This window comes from Suncus etruscus, chromosome 20, assembly GCF_024139225.1.
Source record: "Suncus etruscus isolate mSunEtr1 chromosome 20, mSunEtr1.pri.cur, whole genome shotgun sequence".
Classification (NCBI taxonomy): Eukaryota; Metazoa; Chordata; class Mammalia; order Eulipotyphla; family Soricidae; genus Suncus; species Suncus etruscus.
The window spans coordinates 32,854,809-32,879,548 of NC_064867.1; the positions used below are offsets into that span (position 1 = coordinate 32,854,809).

At 46.0% G+C, this 24,740-nt stretch overlaps 1 protein-coding gene across 4 annotated transcripts; it reads left to right on the top strand.

Annotated features, from left to right (window-relative positions):
* On the top strand, positions 1 to 24,604 carry RAF1 (Raf-1 proto-oncogene, serine/threonine kinase). Of its 4 annotated transcripts, XM_049766271.1 has the most exons (17): positions 1 to 230; positions 1,437 to 1,549; positions 3,381 to 3,483; positions 4,107 to 4,264; positions 6,302 to 6,400; positions 9,086 to 9,239; positions 10,026 to 10,085; positions 13,966 to 13,993; positions 14,096 to 14,223; positions 14,497 to 14,614; positions 19,391 to 19,475; positions 19,823 to 19,999; positions 21,814 to 21,860; positions 22,976 to 23,094; positions 23,247 to 23,378; positions 23,465 to 23,599; positions 23,693 to 24,604. In XM_049766271.1, the coding sequence occupies exons 1-17, from the start codon at positions 24 to 26 to the stop codon at positions 23,834 to 23,836; spliced, it is 2,007 nt and encodes a 668-aa protein (XP_049622228.1). In that variant the 5' UTR covers positions 1 to 23; the 3' UTR covers positions 23,837 to 24,604. The 4 variants fall into 4 exon arrangements, with proteins under 4 accessions (XP_049622228.1, XP_049622229.1, XP_049622230.1 ...); XM_049766272.1 differs by lacking the exon at positions 10,026 to 10,085; XM_049766273.1 differs by lacking the exon at positions 1,437 to 1,549 and having other exon boundaries at positions 154 to 230.
* The last annotated feature ends 136 nt before the right edge of the window (positions 24,605 to 24,740 follow it).

Below are 24,740 nucleotides of genomic sequence, written 5' to 3' on the forward strand. Positions count from 1 at the left end.
TCAGTACTGTGTAAGCTGCATCAATGGAGCACATACAGGGGGCCTGGAAGACGATCAGCAATGGTTTCGGATTTAAAGACACAGTGTTTGATGGCCCCAGCTGCATTTCTCCTACAATAGTGCAGCAGTTTGGTTATCAGCGTCGGGCATCAGATGATGGCAAACTTACGGATTCTTCTAAGACAAGCAATACTATCCGTGTTTTCTTGCCGAACAAGCAAAGGACAGTGGTATGTAAACATATCTCAAAGTCCAGTAGTTTAATTGCTTGAAGAAAAACATTATGGATCATATGGGTATATTTTAGATAGGCACGATCTTTATTGTCACTTTGAGTCTTTATTGACTTTCTCACTACAGAATTTATTGCTTTCTGTGGTTAAATTTCTTCCACACCCCCCATCTTTCCCTCATTTCTTGGTCTTCTATTACTACACTCACTTGGAATCTTGTCTGTTCTGCTGCCTCAAACAAAGTGCATTCATAGGGGATTTATTTTATAGGCTTATTTATTGAGAAATTTGCTTCAACTTCTTTTAATATAAAGCAAAATATCCCATTAAAATTTATTTGTGGAGCTATAGTGATAGTCTAGTAGGTAGGGAGTTTGTCTTGCACACAGCTGACTCAATTTTTTGTTTCGTTTCGGTTTGGTTTGGTTTCGTTTTTGGGTCACACCCAGTAGCGCTCAGTGGTTACTCCTGGCTCTAACACTCTGAAATCACTCCTGGCAGGCTCAGGGGACCGTATGGGACGCCAGGACCACCGTCCTTCTGCATGCAAGGCTTTCTCTGACCCCCTGACCCAGTTTTGATCAGTAGCTCTCCATATGGTCCCCTGAACCTGCTGGAGTGGTAATCTGGGTGCAGAGCTGTAAGCCCTAAGCACCACTGGGTGTGGCTTAAGAACAAACAGAAATAAACCTCTGGTGTTTGTTTATAGATTCATTTATTTTTCTTCCTGGTGGATCTTCATGCTTATATGTACATTTCAGTGAGTGGAATAAGTTAGAGGTGTGGATAAAGGCGCAGTTGATCGCTGCTCTTAGCCTATTCTGGATGGTAGCAACTACATGTATATCTTTCACACGCAACATAAACAGATGTGTAATTTAGATACTCTTAAATCTTACCTTTGTAATAAAAATTCATTTGAAATGTATTTTCCCCTGACTAACATTATAGGCACTCCACTCTCCAGGTATTGTAAGTAACATAGTAGCAGCAACATGTGACACACGTGGGTGTTCTATGCTTTACTGGTGATGTATTTGCCTATTTCTGTACTTCCTGTTCTGTTCCAGCTTGTGAGTACTTGGACCAGCATAAGCAGTACTGTCATAGATCTCAATACGCCTTTACAGTCTGGTCCCCTTTTCCCTGCTTCCCCCTAAGAATGTGCAGTCGGCTTTGCTAAGGGCAGTCTCTTGTTTGCAGGTCAATGTGCGCAATGGGATGAGCTTGCATGACTGTCTGATGAAGGCACTGAAGGTGAGGGGCCTGCAGCCCGAGTGCTGCGCCGTCTTCCGGCTTCTCCATGAGCACAAAGGGTACGGCGACTTTCTGTGTTTAGTGATTTCATAGAAAAGCATGTTTGTATTAGTGATGCTGAGAAAGTACTTGCGCCAGTTATCATGGTCTGCAGAGCTGCCAGGATTGTGCTTAGTTCTTGGGATGGATTGAATTCACTGCCTTCTTGCAGTGCTGGGACTTTAGATACTTCCCCATAGCTCCGAGTGTGTGCACATGTTCGTACACACATATACACACCACACACCAGGGATTGGCCTGGTGATCGAAAACATACACAGTATGGACACATGCACACCGTGCAACAGGACTTGAACCAGTGATTGAACTCATAGTCATCACAGTGTAGGGGCTGTAACAACTGAGCCACACCCCCACAGTTCCCCTCTGCCCCAAAGTAGATTCGAAACAGTCCATTTTTGCATCAGCTTCTATTTATAGATCAAAAAAAACCACTTTATAGATTTGAGACTACTGGAATGTGTATTCATTTGTGCTGCCTTTGAGAGGGTCAGAGAGCTGAGATTTGGGCCACAGCTGGTGGTACTCAGGGCCTCCTGGGGTCCGTATTCATGTCCAAGCTCAAACCAGAGTCCATTCCATGCCTAGCAAGTGCCTTAACCCCCTAGTTACCTCTCTGGCATCTTCCTAAAATCAAAATAGGTTAGTGAAGATTAAATTTTGTTGATAAATTTAATCCTAGAAGGTTTTACTATTTTACTTTACTATTATTATTATTATTATTATTATTATTATTGTGATTTTGGTTTTTGGGCCACACTCAGTGGTGCTCAGGGATTACTCCTAGCTCTGTGCTCAGAAATTGCTCTTGGTAGCCTTGGGGGACCATATGGGGGTACCGGGGATCAAACCCTGGTACGTTTGGGTTGGCTGCGTACAAGGCAAATACCCACCATTGTGCTATCACTCTGGCTCTGGTTTTACTATTTTATAGGAATTTAATTTTACAGTGTCATTCAATTAGATATTATCATGAGACTGTTTTATTTCATTGTTTTCAGGAAAGCTTTATTTTGAGAGCATATGCTTTGGAGTCTAGCAAACCTGGCTCTAACACAGACCCTCTCTTTGACTGTAGTTCTAGAGAAGTCACCTTTTTACCTTTTTGTTTTCTTTTGGGGTCACACGTGGTGACACTCAGGGTTACTCCTGGCTATGCACTCAGAAATAGTCCCTGGCTTGGGGGACCATATGGGACACCAGGAGATCAAACCATGGTCTGTATTAGGTTCACTCGTGCAAGGCAAACGCCCTACTGCTTGTGCCACCGCTATGACCCCAGAAGTCACCTTTTTAGAGCCTCAAATCTTTTCTGTTTTGAGATGATTTTTGGGACAAGTGAAGTGTTGAATCCCTGGCACTGCATAATTTGCCCTGAGTACCCCAGACCAGCACCAGAGTGTCCTTGGTAGTTCCTGGTACCTCAGGTCCTGGGCATTAACTTTTTTGTTTTGTTTTTGTTTTGGAGCCACACCCTGGCTCTGTGATCAGAAATCACTCCTGGCAGGCTCAGGGGGATAAAACCCGGGTCAGCTGTGTGCAAGGCAAACAAACACCTGTGCTATTGCTATGGCCCCATAGGTATTAACTGTTTGAATCATTTGCTGACTGTTGCCTCTGGACCCCCTAAGCATGCATGGAAGCGCTTCTCTCACAATTGTCCCAAAAGGTAGTAATTCTTACTTAGGTATTTTGTATAAATTAAAGAAGTAAGTATGTGGTATCAATAAATTGGACTAGATAGTAAGCGATAAATTATAGTTCTTGTTATTATTGATAATGAACTCTTATCTAAACTCCTCTCATATTATTTTTAAAAATCCCCTTTAGTAAAAAAGCACGTTTGGATTGGAATACAGATGCAGCTTCATTAATTGGAGAGGAGCTTCAAGTAGATTTTCTGGACCACGTTCCCCTCACAACACACAACTTTGTAAGTTGGGTATTATGATATGTTGGGTGCTTTGACCATAAGTTTTAAGACGTAACATGTATATATTTGTTAGATCGCTTAAGTTTTAGTGAAGCTACTGTATTATAGCAAGGCTATTTTGGTTTCATTAGTCATGGATTAACTTGAATTTCTGGTTACAAGTTTCATAAGTACTGGAAGTATTCTTTGTTATTGTTAACTGTTTTTGTTCTGGGGCTACTCCTGGCTATGCTCAGGGAGATTCATGGCTTTGCATTTAGGGGTTACTCTTGGTGGGGCCTGGGCATCCTATGTGGTGCCAGGGATCAAACCTGGGTTGACAGCATGTCAAACAACATGGATTATTTGGAGTGCTGCCCCCCACTCCACCCCACCCCTGGTGCTCAGGCTTACTCCTAAGTCTGCAGTCAAGGATCACTCCCGGTAGTGCTCGGGTCCTGGGGATCCAACCCTGGCTGACTGCATTCAAGGCAAGTGGTGGCCTACCTGCTCTATTATCTCTCTGGCCCTGGTCCCATATTTTTAATTCTGTAAGTAAAACCTTTCAGGGCCTTGAACAAGGAAATGATATCGTCTTTGGTCACCTTTCATTTACTCAATTTATGCTTGTGTTCTTGTCCCAGGTACGGAAGACCTTCCTGAAGCTTGCCTTCTGCGACATCTGTCAGAAGTTTCTGCTAAATGGATTTCGGTGTCAGACTTGTGGCTACAAGTTTCACGAGCACTGTAGCACCAAAGTCCCTACCATGTGTGTGGACTGGAGTAACATCAGGCAGCTCTTGTGAGGCGTCCTTCTTTCTTCAAAGAATGTAAAGGGGCAGGAAGTGTCTAAACTTTTTTGATAGAGTGTTTATGTATGACTGGTAGGTAGGTTGGGGTTTTAGTCATTTATTTTGGGGTTTCAAAAATGATTTATTTTAGAAACATGGCAGCTGTGAAACTAGCAGATTTTATTGCGATAGGAACTAAAACGATAATAAAGTGGGAAGTGCTCTTGCCAGTGTACAGCCAACATGAATTTGGTCCCTGGCACCCTATAAGTTCCATGGAATCCTGTGTCAGGGGTGATCCTTGAGTGCAGAGTCTAGAGTAAGCTCTGAGTGCTGCCGTGTATGACACAAGCTCACTCAAAATTATTTTGGGGGGAGGTGTGTGATAACGTTCTCTCCAGCAGCTAGGACTGTCAGATGTGGATTGTCACACGTGATTCAGTATGGAAATGAAGAAAGGCAACATGAAAAGGAGAGACACCAGGGGCTTTCCTCTCTGAACAGTTGGTTCATCTGTGAGGTTGTTAGTCTGTAGAGGGTGCCCTGTATTTGTTCAGGTGCCGTGCACGGATCTGATCCTGAGAAGGAATAGAAAGCAGGCTTGGTACCACTTTCTTCACCTCACTGGAGAAAACATTTAAATGCCCTTAAAGTAAAATGTTAGCCAGTTTTCTCTCTCAGGAGACAAATCAGCTATCAAAATATTCTTCATCTATACAAAGTAGTATTTAAGAAGGTTTTAATTTAGGGCACATATTCCAGGCTTCTAACAACTGCTGACAGGGACATTAAGTTAAAAGTTTCACAAGCCTCTCCCTCACCATTTTGTTTATATTATTTTTGGATCACGCTCAGGGATCATTCCTAGTGGGGCTTAGGACCATATGGGGTGCACAGGAATGAACCCAGGTTGTCTGCATGTAAGACAAGTGCCCTGCCTGTTGTACTATTGCTTAAGCTCCTCAGTTACCCTTTTGTGTGTGTGGGGAGGTGCTTAAAAAATAAGTGGGATATGGGGCCAGAGAGATAGCATGGAGATATGGGGGCAGAGAGATAGCATGCCTTGCATGCAGAAAGACAGTAGTTCGAATCCCGGCATCCCATATGGTCCCCCAAGGCTGCCAGGAGCGATTTCTGAGCGTAGAGCCAGGGGAGCCCCTGAGCGCTGCCGGGTGTGACCTCACCCCCCAAAAATAAATTGAATCATTATGAGATACACATTGCTGTCATGGACACACCCACCATAGTTTAATGATAACTTACTTTATGGGTTGCTTTTGCCTTTGCTTTTAGTGAGACACCTAGCTATGCTCAGGTATTTCTGGTGATATTCAGGGTGACAATATGGAGTGTGGGGGACTGAGCCCAGATCGACCAAATGCAAGCAAGTGTCCTCCCCACTGTACTCCATTTCTGGTCCCTATTATTATTATTATTATTATTATTATTATTATTATTATTATTATTATTATTATTATTATTATTTGGTTTTGAGTCACACTCAGCAGCGCTCAGGGGTTCCTCCTGGCTCTACACTCAGAAATCACTCCTGGCAGCCTTGGGGGACCATATGGGATGCTGGGAATGATCCATGAGTGCAGAGCCAGGAGTAAAAGCCTGAGCAGTCTTGAATCTGCCCTCTCCCTACCACAATTAATATTTTTAAAAGAAATTCTTATTTTAGTATTTCCATCTGTATGTTTCCAAACCAGAATGTTTCCAGAAAAAAATGATTTGGGTAAAACATGTTCTTCTGTATTTCTTAAAGAGGTTTTTTTTTTTTTTTAAAGCTCTTCATTGATCAGACATTGTATATAAATGTACCCAAGATCCTGTGTATTCATTGGCAGGTCACTGCTGTCATTGTAGTCATTGAATGTATGTATGTATGTATGAATGAATGTTGTCATTTTAGTTGGTGATCTGGGCAGATGAAAATGGATGAAGAACTGTGACTAGAGAAAACTCAGTTGCATAATTATATCCAAGATAGGCGACTGTAAGCTTATATCAGGTTGACAATCTAAGCTTTCTCTGATTGCATTCAGATTATTTCCCAATTCCACTGTTGGCGATCCTGGCGTCCCAGCACTTCCTTCTCTGACGATGCGTCGAATGCGAGAATCTGTTTCTAGGATGCCTGCTAGGTAACTTTTTATCCACGACTTTTGTTTTGGGAAAAATGGTAATGGCACAGATAGGATTAAATAGAAAATACAAGGCTTTCCTTGCCCTTTATCTGTGTAGACCCCTTCCTGCTCCTGTGGAATTTAACATATGTTTTAGTGCAAACTGTACAACTTTCTCTTTGTAATCTGTAGTTACATTCTGGAAGGTGACCTTAATCACAGATTTCCTTCTGTTGTCTTTTTTTTTTTTTTTTTTTTCATATTTCATCACCTTTGAAAGAACTTGACATTTTTGCCTTGTGAGCATGTTCAGTTTCAGGGGAAAGAAAGGCCTTAAGAAAAAAAAATATATGATGTGGCCCCAAAACAAACAAACAAAAATAGAGAGAGATATATGGATATGGTGAAATAGAACTGAAGCCTTTAAATTTGAAATGCTTTTTATGGTCTTATATTGCTAAAGCCAATGAATTTTCACATGTTTGTTTTCCAGCCTTAAGGTCTAAAATACTTATTAGCACACTAGAGATAGAACAGAGAGTAGAGCACTTAACCTTGTGTGTCACCAATCTGGATTTGATCCCCAGCAGCCCATGTCTCTCAAGCCCTGCCAGGAGTGATCCCTGAGCATAGAGCTGGAAGTTAACCCTCGGCATCTCCAAGTGAATTCTATAGACTGATACATTTAAAAAGACTAAAGATTTATTGGATTTATATTTATTGGGTAGTACATACGAATTTGAAACCTGATATAAAATTTACGTATTTATTCAAAATAGCTGACTTTAATGTTTATGTATTAATTACAAACGAATTACCATTTGTCTAACTAGATGGCTTGAAGGATAGTCCATAGGACACTTAAGATAGTCATGAGACATTGACCTTGCCTGCTGCTGACCTGGCTTTGACCCCAGCATTGCATTTGATCCCCAGCATGGCCAGAAATAATCCATAAAACCAGAGCCAGGAATTAGTTCTGCTATCCACTTAGTGTGGCACTAGACAAAACAGAAAGCAAAAGAAAAAGTAAAATAAATGGAAATTGATAAAGACCGAAAACATTATCTTAGAGGAAGGATTTATTTTTTTTGAAGCTACATTTCCATTGTTTTATACGTATTATGGTTTGTTTGTTTGTTTGTTTGTTTGAAAAGCAACAGTTATCCATGGATACACGGGGGTTACTCCTGGATCTGCATTCAGGAATTATTTCTTAGAGTGCTGGGGACAGTATGGATACAGGGGATTGAACCCAGGTCATCCACATGCAAGGCAAACATCCTACCTGTTATACTATTGCTCTAGCCCCAGAAAATTCCATCATTCCAATTCATGTCTGGCATTAGTAAATCTGAACAAAACGCAGTAATCTTCAAAGCAAATTAGAAAATCCTTGTACTTTTAATACATTGCATTTCATGCTAGTAAGGAGGGGACTAAAACAGGTGAGTTATTGATTTCACAGTTGGGTGCTACAACTGGAAAATTACCACTTTCATTGGCTTGGAGCTAGTTATGAGGGAGAGGAGTGGAGAAGGTGTTCACTCTGTTTTGGATCCAGCTGGCTGACTCCTTTGTTTCTTTTCTTTTGGTTTTTGGGCCACACCCGGCGGTGCTCAGGGGTTACTCCTGGCTGTCTGCTCAGAAATAGCTCCTGGCAGGCACGGGGAACCTTATGGGACACTGGGATTCGAACCAACCACCTTAGATCCTGGATCGGCTGCTTGCAAGGCAAATGCCTCTGTGCTATCTCTCCGGGCCCATCTTTGTTTCTTTTTTTTTTTTTTTTTTTTTTTGGTTTTTGGGCCACACCCGGTGACGCTCAGGGGTTACTCCTGGCTATGCGCTCAGAAGTCGCTCCTGGCTTGGGGGACCATATGGGACGCCGGGGGATCGAACCGCGGTCCGTCTCCTAGGCTAGCGCAGGTAAGGCAGGCACCTTACCTCGAGCGCCACCGCCCGGCCCCTCATCTTTGTTTCTTAATAGGAGTCTCAGGATATGCTACGTGGGCCACAGGGGAAACTGTAAATGAGGGGAGGGATGGAGCATCTGACTAGAGAGCCAAAGGAATAGGATAGAGAAGTAGGGAAGAAAGACAGGATCAGAAGGGGGTCATGATCTGGAAAAAGTTGAGAAACACTGGTCTGTCTCTTAAGTAAATGGTTCTTGAAATGCTCTTACTTACGAGCATGTTTCAACAAGCTTAGCAGGTGATTTGTTCTCTCTCATCAGATAATGTAAGTTCTATACAGGGTATTGACTTAAAAAGCAGAACTAAAACTATATTGCTCTTTCCATGTAAATTCAAGTACATAATTACTCTCATTTCAAGGAAGTAGGGGTGGGGAGTGAGTTCAAGGGACCGAGCAGAGCACATGCCACTCTGTAGGAGGCCTCGAGTGTGATCCCTGGCACTGAGCAGAGAAAAACATGCAGGCAAAATCACCCGGACAGAAAGAATTCCAACACGTTGATGTGGGCACTGCAGTTTTTGTATTAAGGAAATCACATTCAAGTGTGAGCTACAAGTGGTCCATGCCAGCGTTCGTCCTCTTGTTAAATGGTTCATAGTGGAATGGAAGGTTTTGCAAGAGGATATGCTGTGCGTGGTTTGCCCTTAAGAGTCTTGATAAAGCAGGTAGTGGAAAGTCATTACCCAGGGGTATTCTGAGTATCAAAATATGTTTTTTCCCCTCTAGTTCCCAGCACCGGTACTCCACACCCCACGCCTTCACGTTCAACACGGCCAGCCCCTCTTCCGAAGGCTCCCTCTCTCAAAGGCAGAGGTCAACTTCCACGCCAAATGTCCACATGGTCAGCACTACTTTGCCTGTGGACTGCAGGCTGATCGAGGTAATGGGGCCCCTCGGGACCAGGCAGTAGGAGTCTTCACCATAGGCTTGGTCAGAGGTTTGCTTTTTTCCAGCGTGGTGAAGTGCAACAGTACTTTCTTGGGCCCTTGAGCTTCTGCGGGTTCTTTTTACCTCCTGCATCTCTAGATGCACTAAGTAACCCAGTCGGCACATTCTTCAAATGGGGATCTAAAATTACCCCCTGAAGAAATGTTAACATTTGAATCTGTTTGTTTGATGTTAAGCCTGATAGGATTGTAGCGAGCTAGCTAATAAAGTGGGTAAAGGGTAACTTTATTGGGGCTGGAGATAATAGAACAGCGGGTAGGGCTTTTGCCTTGCATGGTGCTGACCCAGGTTGATCCCCAGAGGTTGCCCAAGAACTGCCAGGAGTGATTCCTGAGTGCAGAGCCAGGAATAACTCCTGAGCATTGCATGTTGTGGCCCCCAAACAAACAAAATAACAAAGCAGCCAAAAAACCAGGAATAGCTTTATCTGTCTGGGGGTAATAACGAGATAGAGAACATTCACTCTCTGGAAGACTTTCAGTGCTTTTACTTAGAAAGAAGTGGGTAGTGCCGTAAGACTAATTAAGACTTACTAAGCAAGTTTTAAGAGAGACGAAAGTGTCCAGAGCTTGTGTTTTCAAACTGTTTTCTTGACTTTCTGGTATCTGCTGTTTGTTTGGTTTGCTTTCTAAAAGTTTCATCTTTGATAACAACTGAATACGCTTACAATACTTCCTTTGTTCTTTATTCTTCTTTATTTCTCATTGCTTTGGACTAGAATAACAGCCTGGATGCTTCTCCCAGGGCGTGGTCCAGACGATTTTGTTTGAGGGGAAGAGTAGGTATTTCTCTTCATGCCTTTGCCTTCTTACACACGTTAACAGGATTGCTAAAACTGCCAGACAGTAGACAGTCAAAAATAAATCACTTGTTATTAGTTCATAGTTGTATTTCTTATTTCTTGTCAGGCCTGTTTCATGTTTGCTCTTTTTTTTTTTTTTTTTTGCAAAAGACAATGCAGGAATAAAAAAATTAGTTACGTGCTATTGCTGATTAATGAAATAAATGTCTTAGGTGAGATTTTGAGGCCCAGGGCATTAAATAAAATAAAAAATTACAACCAAACTTAATATTAGATTTAATGAGTTTGTGCTCATAGCACCACCATTTTATTTATACTCCATTAAAGACTAAATATGTTATTTTGGTTGATACAACTAAAAGTCTTTTGTGAAAAACTTACCAGTGTAACAGTGTAACGTTCTTGCTATGATGCGAGTTGTTCCTTGACAAACCTCAAGGATAACCTGCTGGCTCAGGCCCACTGGCTCTACTCAAACCCCAGTCACGTGGACCTTCTCAGTGTATACTTGTCCTGCCAGTCGATGACAGAGTCTCGACAGCAACTTGGTTTTGAAGGGGGCCTGTAAGCTCATTCTTCACCAGCATGCTAAGGTTGGCGAGTGGGTCTTGTTTCTCCGTCTTAGCCTAAAGAGCCCTAATAATAATGCAGTGATGGGGGCCATTTCTGCTATCTGATCTGTTCCCCTATAAACAATAAGACAGTGATGATATTTCACTTCTATTTGATTTATTCTCCTGTATAACTTTATTTTTTAAAAGAAAGTTTTCTTAAAAAAGAAAAAGAAAGGTTTCTTGTGAAGTAGAAGGGAAGAGAAACTCCCTAACTCAGTGGAAATTAGTATAGGATTACGTTCCCCTGTAAAACTTTTTTTTTGGGGGGGGGGGCACACACGGTGACGCTCAGGGGTTCCTCCTGGCTATGTGCTCAGAAATCGCTCCTGGCTTGGGGGACCATATGGGGCACCTGGCAATCGAACCACGGTCTGTCTTAGGCTAGCTCGGGCAAGGCAGACAGACGCCTTACCGCTTGCACCTTGCACCACCGCTCTGGCCCCTCCTGTAAAACTCTTCTAATACTACTTAAGGAGTCATTGAAAGTGAAGCATCTTGGATTTTTCTTACAGACCAGCATAACTCTACTCTAGAGGCAGATTAATGTAAATTCGGATTTTCATTTTTAAAAATTCGCATATAGGGGCTGGAAAACTGACATTGCTATGATAATAATTAAAAATAAAAATAATAATAATAAATAAATAAATAAATAAAAATAAAAATAAATAAATAAAAATAATAATTAAAAAGCACGAGACTAGAAACATAGTACAGGACTTCAAGTGATTGCTTTGCTTCTGCCTATCCTAGTTTGATTCATATATGGTTAAGCAGCACTGTCCTGAGTGACCCAACAGCAACAGAGCCAGGAATAGTGCAGCCCCTGAGTACATACTTCAGGTGTGACCCAAAATACCTCTCCAAAAAGAAAGAGAAAGGAAAAAAAAATCCTAGTGCATTGAGATATCAACCTAGCCAATGAAAACTTTGTGTCATATTTTAATTTAAATAAGAAAGCAAGGGGCCGGGAAGGTGGCGTTAGAGATAAGGTGTCTGCCTTGTAAGCGCCACCAAGGAACGGACCGCGGTTCGATCCCCCGATCCCCCGGCGTCCCATATGGTCCCCCCAAGCCAGGGGCGATTTCTGAGCACATAGCCAGGAGTAACCCCTGAGCGTCAAACGGGTGTGGCCCAAAAACCAAAAAAAAAAAAAAAAAAAAAAAGAAAGCAAAAACCAAAAAAAAGAAACCCTACTTTTTGGGGGGCCAGAGTGGTGGCACAAGTGGTAGGGCGTTTGCCTTGCATGCCCTGACCTAGGACGGACTGTGGTTTGATCCCCCAGTGTCCCATATGCTCCCCAAGCCAGGGGCAATTTCTAAGTGCAGAGTCAGAAGTTATCCCTGAGCATCATCGGGTATGGCCCAAAAACCAAAAAAAAAAAAAAAAAAAAAAAAAGAAAGAAAGAAGGAAGGAAGGAAGAGAGGGAGGGAGGAAGGAAGGGGAGGAGGAGGAGGAGGAGGAGGAGGAGGAGGAGGAAAAGAAAGAAAAGATGGGGCCGATGATAGCACAGTGGTAGAGCATTTGCCTTGCATACAGACAACCCGGGACAGACCAGGGTTCAATCCCTGGCATCCCATATGGTCCCCCAAGCCTGCCAAAAGCAATTACTGAGGGCAGAGCCAGGAGTAACCCCTGAGTGCTTCTGGGTGTCGTTTCCCCCCCCCCCCCCAAAATTAGGGCTAGAAAAGTAGTTGAGTGGGTAAGGTAGGGAGTTTGCCTCAAACATGTAAACCCAAGTCTGAACAAACGAACCACCACATATGGTCCCTGAGCAGCACCAGGAGGGAGCCCTGAAGCATTGCAAAATATGGCCCCCAAATCATCAAAAAAGTGCCCAAAGCTTGGCAGTAAAATCCCAAAGAAAGAACACTTATCTTATAAAGCTGTAGCTGCCAAGTAGTCTATTGAAATTCCAATAATGAACAATACTGCCCACTTGGCTGCTGTCTGATTAAACTTCAAAATATCCATATTCTTGTATCTCTGTTGTCTCTCCAGCATGTAGACCTACGGAGGATGTAGGCATGGGTTTTAGGAACTTCTTAAGGTGATTCTAGAGATTGGCCGGATTTGGGGACTCTAGGGCTGCTGGAAGGTACAAATTGGGTTATGCTGATTTTTATCTTGTAAACAGACGTGGAGTGGGACCAAAGTAGTAAGAATTCTGTGCAGAGTCTCTTTACTGGGGCGACACAGAAACAGCATAAGACCTCCCAGACAAATACTTTTTTGAGGATTACATAGGGGCCACACAGTTTTATAGCTACTGGTGTTTATATAGAGAATTTACAAAATGACAGTTTTAGACTTATTCCAGTCACTGTGATTTAAATTTCACCAGTTTCTAATATGTTCTAAAAAGACAGCCTTCAGTTTTTTACCTGAGCAGAGTGGAACTAATTTTAGAGTTTTCCCATAAGGTTGAAGAGCATTTTGTGGTAAGAGTTCAGGGCTGAGATCTGTAGGTCATGTTTTCTGCTACTTCCAGGCTGTGTGATACTGGCTAAGATCTTTTTTTGGGGGGGAGGTTTTGGGCCACACCTGGTGGTGCTCAGGGGTTACTCCTGGCTTATCTGCTCAGAAATAGCTCCTGGCAGGCACAGGGGGCCATATGGAACGCTGGGATTCGAACCAACCACCTTGGGTCCTAGATCTGCTGCTTGCTAGGCAGACACCGCTGTGCTATCTCTCCGGCCCCTGGCTAAGATCTCTTTTCAAAAATTTTTTAATGTAAGATGTAGTTTTAGCACTAGAGAACTTATGATGCTCCAGCAGTCCATGGTTTTAGAATATAAGTATGTAATAATGGTGCTTATCCAATCAAATCCAATTTCTAGCCACTTTGTCCTTGAATTCCAGGTGAAATGAGTGAAAACTGGTCACTGAATCTCCCTTTTTGGAGTCTCAGTGGAACCAGGTTCCACTTCCCTTCCTCACAGTGGAGAGTGATTTTCCCTCCCCTCCTCAGAGTGTCAGTATACTATTGCTGATGTTGAGATAGGGAACATGGTTCCCATTGTATGTATAAAATTGACATCAATCCTCCTAATATTTGGTGACAGAATTTACAGTGACAGGCCACTGAAATTTGGTGAATTAATCCAAGAAAATCAGAATGCAGCTTCAGATCCTTTGTATTTTAGAGATTATATTCTGCTTTGTTTCTGCAATTCCTCTTCCCCTGCCCTGAGAATGTGCTTCTTAGGGTAGAAGCTGACCGGCTTTCTTTTCTATTTCAGGATGCAATCCGGAGTCACAGTGAATCAGGTACTGGTGCGAGTCTTTGAGCACTTGTTAATGGGCTTTTTTTCTCTGTGTATCTCCTGTTGGCTCATCCCCGTGTGGATTCTGTTTGTCTCATCCATTCAGCCTCGCCTTCAGCCTTGTCCAGCAGTCCCAACAACCTCAGCCCCACAGGCTGGTCGCAGCCCAAAGCGCCGGTGCCAGCGCAGAGAGAGCGGGCGCCAGGACCCGGGAGTCAGGAGAAGAACAAGATCGTGAGTAGTGGTCTGCCCAAGGCTGGGGGTCCTTGGGGAGAAGAGCAGGAGGAAAAACTAGCCGGAAATTTAAATACTTGGAGTTGGGGTGGAGAAGTGAGGATTCTTAGGGCTGTCTCACAAAGAACCTTAGACATTTCAGCCATTCTTAGCCTGTCAGCAGCAGAAGACACAACGGGGAATCATCTTTCTTAGAGAGAGGGAGGATGGGGTGGATAGAATTGGGCTGCAAAGGTCTCGTGTGGCGTGGCAATGACCATCTCTTCGTTTCAGAGGCCTCGTGGTCAGAGAGACTCAAGCTATTATTGGGAAATAGAAGCCAGTGAAGTGATGCTGTCGACTCGGATTGGATCAGGCTCCTTCGGAACGGTTTATAAGGGCAAATGGCACGGTGAGTTCAGGCCTGCGTAGGGGGGCAGTCCTCCGCTGTCAGTGAGGAGAGGGCCGGGGATAGCAGGCAATTTATCGTGCCGCACGCTCACAGCTGCATTCTCCAGGGGTCCTTGACTCTGTAGGGGAGGGACAGTTAATGCCCTTTTCAGAGCATCCTTCTGAGGCGAAACAGTGCTGTGTTATGTGATAAAAAGTGTTCAGAATTTAGACATGGTTGAACCTGAAACTCAGATGTCAGGGTCTCTCGTAAGCAGATGAAATGCAAGCTGCATATGGAACAGCTTGGAAGACCCTAAATGAGAAGAGCTCATCTTTGCTCTTGGGCTTTTGTTTTGTTTTGTTTTTAATGTTTTAGGGCCACACACACAGGTGTTCAGGGTTTACTCCTGGCTCTGTGCTTGGAAATTACTCCTGGCAGCCTCGGGGGACCATATAGAATGTCAGGGGTCAAACCTTCATTTTCTGCATGCGGCAAATACCCAACATGCTATTGCACTGGTCTTGGGTTTTTATTTTAATGGAAGCACTTGTTATTAGGAAGAAACTACTCTGTTTCAGGGGTGGGAGACCTCTCATGTGGCTCAGGCATGCAAAGTTCTTTGAAGACATCATTTTGTATCTGCATCTGGTAGTAGGAGGTGGAACAATGTCTAATGCTTCCATTAGCAGTGTTTTCTCCATCAGCATTCAGGTACTTTGGCTTATTCACTCAGCCATTCCTCCTTTCTTTCTTCCCCATTTATTCTTCTTGCACTTATTCTCTTTCTCCCTCTCCCATTTCCTTTATTGATATTGCAGAAAGTGGGTGTCATACTCCTTTGTGGAGCTTACACACTTAATTGTGGGTGCTGGAGCATGCACACTTCTTTGTGGCACTTGGATTCTCCCTTGGTGGATTGCAAATAGAGGCAGCCACTGGGCAATCTTGTGGGCACTGAGCTTCATATTGTTTTCTCGGCCTTGGACATACTTTGTCTTTTTTTTGGGGGGAGGCCACACCCGGTGATGTTCAGGGGTTACTTCTGGCTATGTGCTCATAAGTCACTCCTGGCTTGGCTTGGGGGACATCAAGGTGTCCGTCCTGGATCAGCCGCATGCAAGGCAAATGCCCTACCACTGCGCTATCAGTCTAGCCCTTCTTTGTCTTTTTTTAATAGTACACTTATAAAAATCTCAGTTCAGATTGTAAGAAATTCAGTTCAAGTTTTGCCCAAAATTAAGTTTTGTGTGAAACGTTTTATGTGGGGAATTGTAAATTTTTATGGCATCAGTTACTTTTGCTGCTTGAGAGTTTGTTTTTTCCCTTAGCTGTGCGAATTTTGTTCTGTTTTATTTTGGGGTCATACCTGGTGATGCTTGGGCTTCCACTCCTGGTTCCATGCTCAGTATCAGGATATCAAGGAGGGCCTCAGACAGATGGGGTTTCGGGGATGGAGTTCAGGTCAGCTTTTTGAAAGCAAATGCTGTCTTTCTTTTGTTTTTGTTTTTGTTTTTGTTTTTGTTTTTGGGCCACACCCGGCGGTGCTCAGGGGTTACTCCTGGCTGTCTGCTCAGAAGTAGCTCCTGGCAGGCACAGGGGACCATATGGGTCACCGGGATTCGAACCAACCACCTTTGGTCCTGTGCTATCTCTTCGGGCCCCAAATGCTGTCTTTCTATGCTATCTCTCTAGCCCGTTTCACTCTTTTTTGTTTCTGCGGACTAAGATTGAAGCAGTGAACGAAACAGATGAAAAAATTCTTTCTCTTAGGGCATTAATGGTTCTGTGGGGAGAGTAATTGAGAAGCAGTTACAGTGTGCTATGAGTGACAGAAAAACAGAGGCTAGGGGAGCATTCCAGGTGCCTGTCTAGCCTGCAGCCATCCTGGGTTTAATTCCTGGCACCACACAGTTCCCAAGCATCACTGGGTTCAGCCCTGGAGAACCCCACCTCCGCTGGGATGACCTAGTATCTCCTGGCCTCCTAAGCACTGCTTGAGAGTTGTCCCCATCCTCTGCCCTCTCCCATGTCAATACCCCCCTTCTGGGGCCGGGCGGTGGCGCTAAAGGTAAGGTGCCTGCCTTGCCTGCGCTAGCCTTGGACGGACCGCAGTTCGATCCCCCGGTGTCCCATATGGTCCCCCAAGCCAGGAGCAACCTCTGAGCACATAGCCAGGAGTAACCCCTGAGCGTTACCGGGTGTGGCCCAAAAAAAAAATACCCCCCTTCATCCTGCAGAGAGGGAAAATGGAGACTAGAATGGAATAACAGGCTTGGTGGCTCCACCTTGTGCCACATACTTGGGGAGGCAGCAGTTGTGGGTGAAGGTTGTTCCATTGACCCGATACTAAAGGATTCTGGGTGGCTTTAATGTGAGCAGTTGGGGAGGCCAGTAGCAGTGGGGTCAGATGAAGGCCCTGAAGATTATTTGGGTGAAGGTGAGACTTGCAGGATGTGAATTGTTTGGCTCCTGAGCTTCAGCCAGGACATCCTTCTCTCACACACCAGAGTGCTGGGGAGCTGCTTATTGCCACCGGCTCTTTATTCCGACTCAGGCCAGTAGAAAATGGTTCTCTATGGCACTCCCAGTTCCGTCCCTGGTACTGCGGGAGAGAGCCTAAGCGCCTCCAGTAGTGTTGCCTGAGTGCGTGGCTGCGAGTGACAAGCCTCTTCTCTGTGTCGTACCGGCTCATTGAAGTTTCAGTCCTTGTTGTAACATTCCCGTGGTTAAAGTGTTCCTGTATGAACAGAGTTCCCATCTGAATGAGGGGGTCCTGCTAGAGAGTGCAGTATCTAGATTTCCCGTGTTGTCTGGTCCTCTCTCGGCAGGTGTAGACTCTGCTTGGCTCTGGGGTTGCAGCCTGGCTTCTGTCAGGCCTCTCCTGGCCAGCTTGCTGGTGGTTGTGCTGCATCTCCTGCACACTGGTGATTCTGAGAGCTTGCTACAGAGGGCTCTGGTGGACCATGGCTGGATTTGGTTTCATCTTGTTCCTATCAGTGAGTTGTACAGACGTGTGTGCGAATTTGTATAATAGGATTAAGTAAGATTGAGTGGATATGAATTGCCCTGTTGCTGGAACAAAGGAAAGATGAACTTTTTTCTTCTTTTTTTGGCCACAACCAGTGACGCTCAGGGGTTACTCCCGGCTATGCGCTCAGTAATCGTCCCTGGCTTGAAGGACCATATGGGCCACCGGGGGATCGAACTGTGGTCTATCCTAGGCTAGCTCTGGCAAGGCAAATACCTTGCCTCTTGTGCCACCACTCCGGGGAAAGATGAACTTTTACAGGAACGATCTGATCTGGTGGTGGCAGCAAAAAGGAGAAACCTGAGGTGGAGAAAACTCAACTGACTCTAGATCAGAATGAGTCACCTTAACATAACTTTGAATTAACTTTGCCGTGAACCTGCTGTGTGAACTAGGAGGTTGCTTAATGGTCAGCTTCAGACTGGGGCTCTGAGGCTTAGTTCAGTGACCACTGGAAAGCGATGCTCTCCCAGAATCTGCTTCTTGTCTCCCTCAGCTCTGTTCTCCCCTTTTCTGGCCGGCCTGGTGGCTGGGCCATAGGCATTGCTACTATGTTCCTTGTCTGCTGATGGGTTCACCCTCAGGCAAACCATGTGTACCCTCTCCTTTCAGGTTTCTCCTGCCCCACCTTCCTTCTGGCAAGATAGGCGGTACTTTTGCCTATTTTGGGGTCCACATTGCTGCTCTGGATGCCTTTGTCTGGTGAATTCTTTGTGTTGGCTTCAGGAACGCTTACTGCCTCCTCCCTGTGTTGAGATTCACTATTGCCTTTCCACTCCTTTCCTGGCTGAGATCTAAAGTGAGAAGGGAGGCGAGACTGTCTGCCTCCTGAGCCCTGGGATGTGGGGGCGGGGGGCGGGACCTGTTTCTCTGGGGGCCCCCAGGGATTCTCCAGCCTGGTCTCCCACGGTCTCGGTAGAATTAGGTGCCTCCTCCCATTGGAAGCTGCTAAATACAGACTTTACATGTTAAAACAAGGACCACAGGGCAACAGCTCAGGCCCTGTCACTGGAATAATTTCAGCAATTAATGTGTCCCAAAATTGAAATGAGAAGTTTCCATACGCTTCTAGGGGAAACTCTAAAAGGAGGTTCTGTGCATGGAAGAACTGAGTGACCTTCCAGGAACCATTGGTAGCTCCAGCTTCGTTCATAGGAAGGTGGAATTTAATAAAATTGACAGCCGAGAAGTGGTGCATATGGGCAGAACATTCATTGCCTGTCCTTTTGCTTCTGGTACACTGCTTTGCAGTTGGTCCCCTTTGTGCTCCTTCCCATTATGGAGCAAATAGCAAAATGTCCTTAAGTTTTTCATAGCCAGTGTTGATGTACACATCTTCTTTACCTCTCTTCCCTCCATGTACAAGATGGGAAAATTCAGACTAAGCTTGTTCAGGGATGTGGGTAGTGTTTTAAATTTTTTCTTTGTAAGGGGCCACATCTGGTATGGCTCCTTGTTTTCTCCGTGCTCTGTGCTCAGGGAGCACTCCTCTTGGGGCACAGGGGACCATATTATGGGATGCTGGGGATTGAACCTCGGTTGGTCTGGCAAGCCAAACATCCTACCTGCTGTGCTATCTCTCTGGCTCTTGTGGGCGGTATTTTAATGTTAGTAGTACAGCCTGTTCACTTTCTTTGCCACGTGAATAATTTAGAAATGTATTTGTCCCATCTATGTAAGTATACCACTGGGTGATTTCTAGTATATTTTGAAAAGCAGCAGGTTAGGTCACTTGCCTGATGGCACTGATCACACTCTCATTGCAGGAGACGTTGCAGTGAAGATCCTGAAGGTGGTCGACCCCACGCCAGAGCAGTTCCAGGCCTTCAGGAATGAGGTGGCCGTGCTTCGGTAAGTACGTGGTGCTGAGCTCCTTCCAGTGACGAGCCCTGCCTCTGCCATAGCACCAGGGCTCAGCACGTGCTTGACCCCCCAAATCAGCTTCTTCATCACAATGCTTTTGAGAACTCTTCCTCAGTAGGAGGGACCTGTTGTACTTGAGAATCTTTCTTTCACTCAAGGCTGTGTGGGAGTTAGTAGTGTTTAGACTTGGAGAAGTTGCGCCAGTGTCCCTAGACGAGGGGAGTGTCTGGAACCCCATAGACTGAACTGAATGGACAGCATCGCACCTGTCCACACATTGGCCCTGAGCCCCAAGCTGTGACGAACCTTTTCTTTGCTCTCTTTGCCTCCCCCAGCAAAACGCGGCACGTGAACATCCTGCTCTTCATGGGCTACATGACCAAGGACAACCTGGCGATCGTGACACAGTGGTGCGAGGGCAGCAGCCTCTACAAACACTTGCACGTCCAGGAGACCAAGTTCCAGATGTTCCAGCTGATCGACATCGCCCGGCAGACAGCCCAGGGCATGGAGTGAGTACGGGGTCCCGAGCAGACACTGCAAGGTCCGCCTTGTTCCGTCCTTCCTCCCGCTGCCCTGGCCAGGACTGCACACACTGGTTGCTGGTTGTGCTGTGGGGATGGGGTAGGAGGCCAGGGATCAGATTCCTGCAGGCACCTTGCTGCTGCTGCTATTTCCTGGTCTCCCTTAGTCCTCCATTGAGGACCCTGCTTATACATGAAGAGTGCTCGTGTGTGCTTGCATGTGTGTCTGCATCTCTGCTTGCATGTCTGTGCCTGTATCTCTGTGTCTGCATATATCTTTGTGTCTCCGTGTGGGCTATCTACATGTGTCTAGTGCCATTCTTTCTGCTCAAGCTTTTCCTCTTAAGCTTCCCCTTCTATGTAGGGGGAGGAGCTCTCAGACTACAGATGTCAGAGAGCTAAGGCAGAAAATGCCTCAGAAATCTCACAGCTACCATGCCAATTTGTATGGAATCTAAATTTTCTTTAATTCCATAAGTTAATTACTAGCTCAAATGTTAAGAAAATTAATGATTCACATGACATTCAGCCCTTGTATATATAATATGTGCCAGTGAATGGAGTATATTCAGAGACTTGTGCAACTACTAGTCTAGATTTAGATTTTTGGGGGTGGGGGCCAGCCCAGTGGTGCTTGGGGTTTATTCCTGGCTCTGTGCCAAGGGATAACTACTAGTGGGGCTCAAGAACCATATAGGGCACCAAAATTGAATCCAGCTTGGCCATGTACAACGGGATCACCCTAAATTTAGACCATTTTCAAGATTCAAGATGAATTAGTGTCTGTGTATCTGGCGCTTCTACTCAGCCTTTTCTGACACATGTTCAGGTTGAGATGTTTGGTGCTTCAGCTCTCTATAACCGAGTTCAAATATTCAATTGTTTTTTTTTAATCAGTTGATAGCTGTTTTTGGTGGAAATTTGTACTTACAGTTGGTCACCCCTTTAGAAGTGTGATCTCGGGCCCGGAGAGATAGCACAGTGGTGTTTGCCATGCAAGACCTAAGGTGGTTGGTTCGAATCCCACTGTCCCATATGGTCCCCAGTGCCTGCCAGGAGCTATTTTTGAGCAGACAGCCAGGAGTAACCCCTGAGCACCGCCGGGTGTGGCCCAAAACCCCCCCCAAAAAAAAAAAGGTGTGATCTCTTACTTGCTCACCTCACCTCAGGGTAAGATGGTATGGGCCAGCCAGCACTAGCAAAGCCAAGGCAGAGCAGACCCAGCTCGAGAGCTGGGACATCGGGTGCTCCACCTCTTTGCTTTGCTTAAGAATAACTTTCTGGGAGCAGGATTTTTAGCCGGCACGGACGGGCAGCTGGCAGGCCTCCCCATGTGCCAGCGGCCTTTTGGTCCGGCCTAGGGTCAGGGGGGCCCGGACCTGGGTCACCCGACCCCCCTCTCCCCCATTCCTCCAGATCTCCAGGTGGGTTCCTGGAAGGAGTTGACGGGGCACCCTGGGTTTTCCCCACTCCCAGGCCAGGCCCGGACACTGGCCTGGGGTGGGGTCAAATTCCTGTCCTTCGAAAAAAAAATTAAAAAAAAAAAAAAAAAAAGAATAACTTTCTGGGGCTGGAGAGAGAGCATGGAGGCAAGGCCTTTCATGCAGAAGGACGTGGTTTGAATTCTGGCATTCCATATGGTCCCCCGAGCCTGCCAGGAGCGATTTATGAGCGTAGAGCCAGGAGTAACCCCTAAATATTGTTGGGTGTGACCAAAAAAAAAAAAAAACCAAAAAAATAACTTTCTATCCATATCCCTTTGTCTCCTGAGTACTTGACATATATTTATTCTCCCTTCACAGCTATTTGCATGCAAAGAACATCATCCACAGAGACATGAAATCCAACAGTATCCTTTGGCCACTGGTGAAAAACATCTGGAGAATGAGCTGAGACTAGGCCCTGGAAACACCCCCACAGGACTTTTGGTTGTGCTTAAAATAGGTTTCTTTGTAGTGTGCTGTTCAGTAGGAGACTTAACTGCAGGGTTGGGAGGGTTCGTTTGTTTATATGTATTTCTAGTTTCTTTACAATGATTTGGTCTGAGTAGATGCAAAGCAAAGTCCACAAGATTTTCAGATTCAGTCTCCTTTCATTGTTCCAAAAGGCCCTGCAATACTCTGGAAACTGATCTTGGTGAGGAGCAGGACAAAAGTGGCAGGGTCATGGCGTGCGTGCGTGCATGCTTTATGTTGTGATGGCTGAGGTTACTTCTGGCTCTACGCTCAGGAATTATTCTTGGCGGTTCTCTGTGGACCGTTTGTGGTGCTAAGGATGGAACCTGGTTGGCTGCATGTAAGAAAAGCACTTTCTACTTGCTTCAGCCCAGCAGTGTGGCCATTTTATGTTCTCTCTCCCTCAGCTGCTCTACAGTCCGCCTTAGCTGCTGAGACATATAGGGTCTTAGATTGTGAGACACGGCCTATTTGCGGTACATGTCTGAGGCATGTGGTCCTCTCTTAATTGTGAGGTTTTGGCCTCACAAGTTTTAAAGAGGTACAACCATGAGACATAAGCTTACACACTGACCTGAAGTTTCTGACTAAAGGAAATAAAGGGGCAGCCTTCTACTTGCAGCGATAGGACGGTTTGCCATTGTGGTGGTGGTGGTGGGTTGGGGACAGCATTGAAAGAGAAAGTGCCGGGGCTGGAGAGATAGCATGGAGGTAAGGCGTTTGCCTTTTATGCAGGAGGTCATCGGTTCGAATCCCAGCACCCCATATGGTCCCCCGTGCCTGCCAGGAGCAATTTCTGAGCCTGGAGCCAGGAATAACCCCTGAGCACTGCCGGGTGTGGCCCAAAAACCACAAAAAAAAAAAAAAGAGAAAGTGCCTCTGACTGAAAAATCTAGGACCCCTACACCTTGCATGTTTTGTGGTGGGTGGGTGGTTTCTGGACTACTCTGCTGCTGACTGGAATGCATGTGGCCACTCCCTGATACCAGAGTCCTTAACAAGCATCGAGACATATTTCTCCACGAAGGCCTGACGGTGAAAATCGGAGATTTCGGCCTGGCAACGGTCAAGTCCCGCTGGAGTGGCTCCCAGCAGGTTGAACAACCCACTGGCTCTGTCCTGTGGATGGTGAGCACGAGCTTCATGGCAACCTGTTCGCACAAGTGCCGGGGATGCCTTGCCTAGTGTTGGTCTGGGCAGCTTTAGATCCTCCAGACGGGGTGGGACCTCCCCCACCACTGGGCTTCGGACCCTTCAGCACCTTCTGTCCTTCCTTGTAGGCTCCAGAGGTGATACGGATGCAGGACAACAATCCCTTCAGCTTTCAGTCCGATGTCTATTCTTACGGCATTGTCCTGTACGAGCTCATGACGGGGGAGCTGCCCTACTCACACATCAACAACCGTGACCAGGTATGTGCGGCTGCTGCTGCTGAGGCGGTGGCGGTGGGGCCTGGGCACAAGGGCCTGGGCTATTCACTGCTGTGTGTCTGCCCCAGATCATCTTCATGGTGGGTCGAGGTTACGCCTCCCCCGATCTTAGTAAGCTCTACAAGAACTGCCCCAAAGCCATGAAGAGACTTGTGGCCGACTGTGTGAAGAAGGTGAAGGAGGAGAGGCCGCTCTTCCCCCAGGTGAGCCTTTGGCGTGGCCCCTCGGATCAAAAAAGGGTACGGCCGGGCAGCCATCCTCCAGGGCACTCATCAGGGCTGGGGTCCTTGTTTCAGATCCTGTCCTCCATCGAGCTGCTCCAGCACTCTCTGCCCAAAATCAACCGGAGCGCCTCCGAGCCATCCCTGCACCGGGCGGCCCATACTGAGGATATCAATGCCTGCACGCTGACCACATCCCCGAGACTGCCCATCTTCTAGCTGACTGCACCCCTGCACTCAGCCACGGGGAGATAGGGCTCAGCAGGCGCCACTCGCTGCTGCTAAGGACCTCCTGACAACTCACAGGGCCTTAACTTCACGATGCCTTTTTCTTCTCCCCGTCTGGCCCTGGGAGAAGGAAGCCATTCACCATGCTGCTTCGGCCTGCTCCTCCCTGTGCTCCTGAGCTATGAGCCTTCTCCCGGGGCACCAGTGGCTGCTGAAGGCAAGATATGATCTAGGCCCCAGCTGTTGGCAAATGTGTGTTTTGGAGGAGGGGGTGCAGGGAGGGAAGCACTTGGAGGGACAGTGGAGGGACGTGGACAGGTGACCCAGACATGAGGATTTTGGCAATCTGCTCCTTGGAGGGACACTTGTCCCAGGACTTCACTGCAGACAGCGGTTGGTGCCAGACAGGGGTTTTGCACAGAACGCACCAAACAGCCCAGGACTGTCCACACTGGCTGCCTGCTGGGCCCTGCTTTGGTACTATGGAACTTGACTTTAGGGGGCATTTCTATCACCAGGAGGTGTCCTGCCACTCCCCCTCATCCCACCCTGCCCTCAGGGAGAGGCTGTCTCTCTGCTGAATTTGGGCTTCCAGAAACTGCCCCTGATGGGGCCAGTTATGTTTGTGCAAGGAAGCCAAGAGGACAGGTTTCCCAGATAAATTGGATTTTAATTGTTTTTATTGCGCCTGACAAAATACAGTTATTCAATGGTTCCTCGATTATGTTATTTTAATAAAATAAATTAAATGTAGGTTAATGGCTGTTTCCTCCTTTACTGCGACTGCTGTACAGCATGAACTTCTCAAACTTTCCTCTTTTTTTCTATTACTCCATTGAGGTCCAAGAAATGGGCCCCTGTACCAAGGCAGGGGCTGAATTTAACCTTAACCTTA

Excerpts from the sequence above, each read along its gene's own strand:
- RAF1 (XM_049766271.1), top strand. The coding sequence starts at position 24 with ATGGAGCACATACAGGGGGCCTGGAAGACGATCAGCAATGGTTTCGGA. Across the intron at positions 9,240-10,025 it reads TGGACTGCAGGCTGATCGAG|AATAACAGCCTGGATGCTTC; the intron begins GTAATGGGGCCC and ends GCTTTGGACTAG. Across the intron at positions 13,994-14,095 it reads CCGGAGTCACAGTGAATCAG|CCTCGCCTTCAGCCTTGTCC; the intron begins GTACTGGTGCGA and ends TCATCCATTCAG.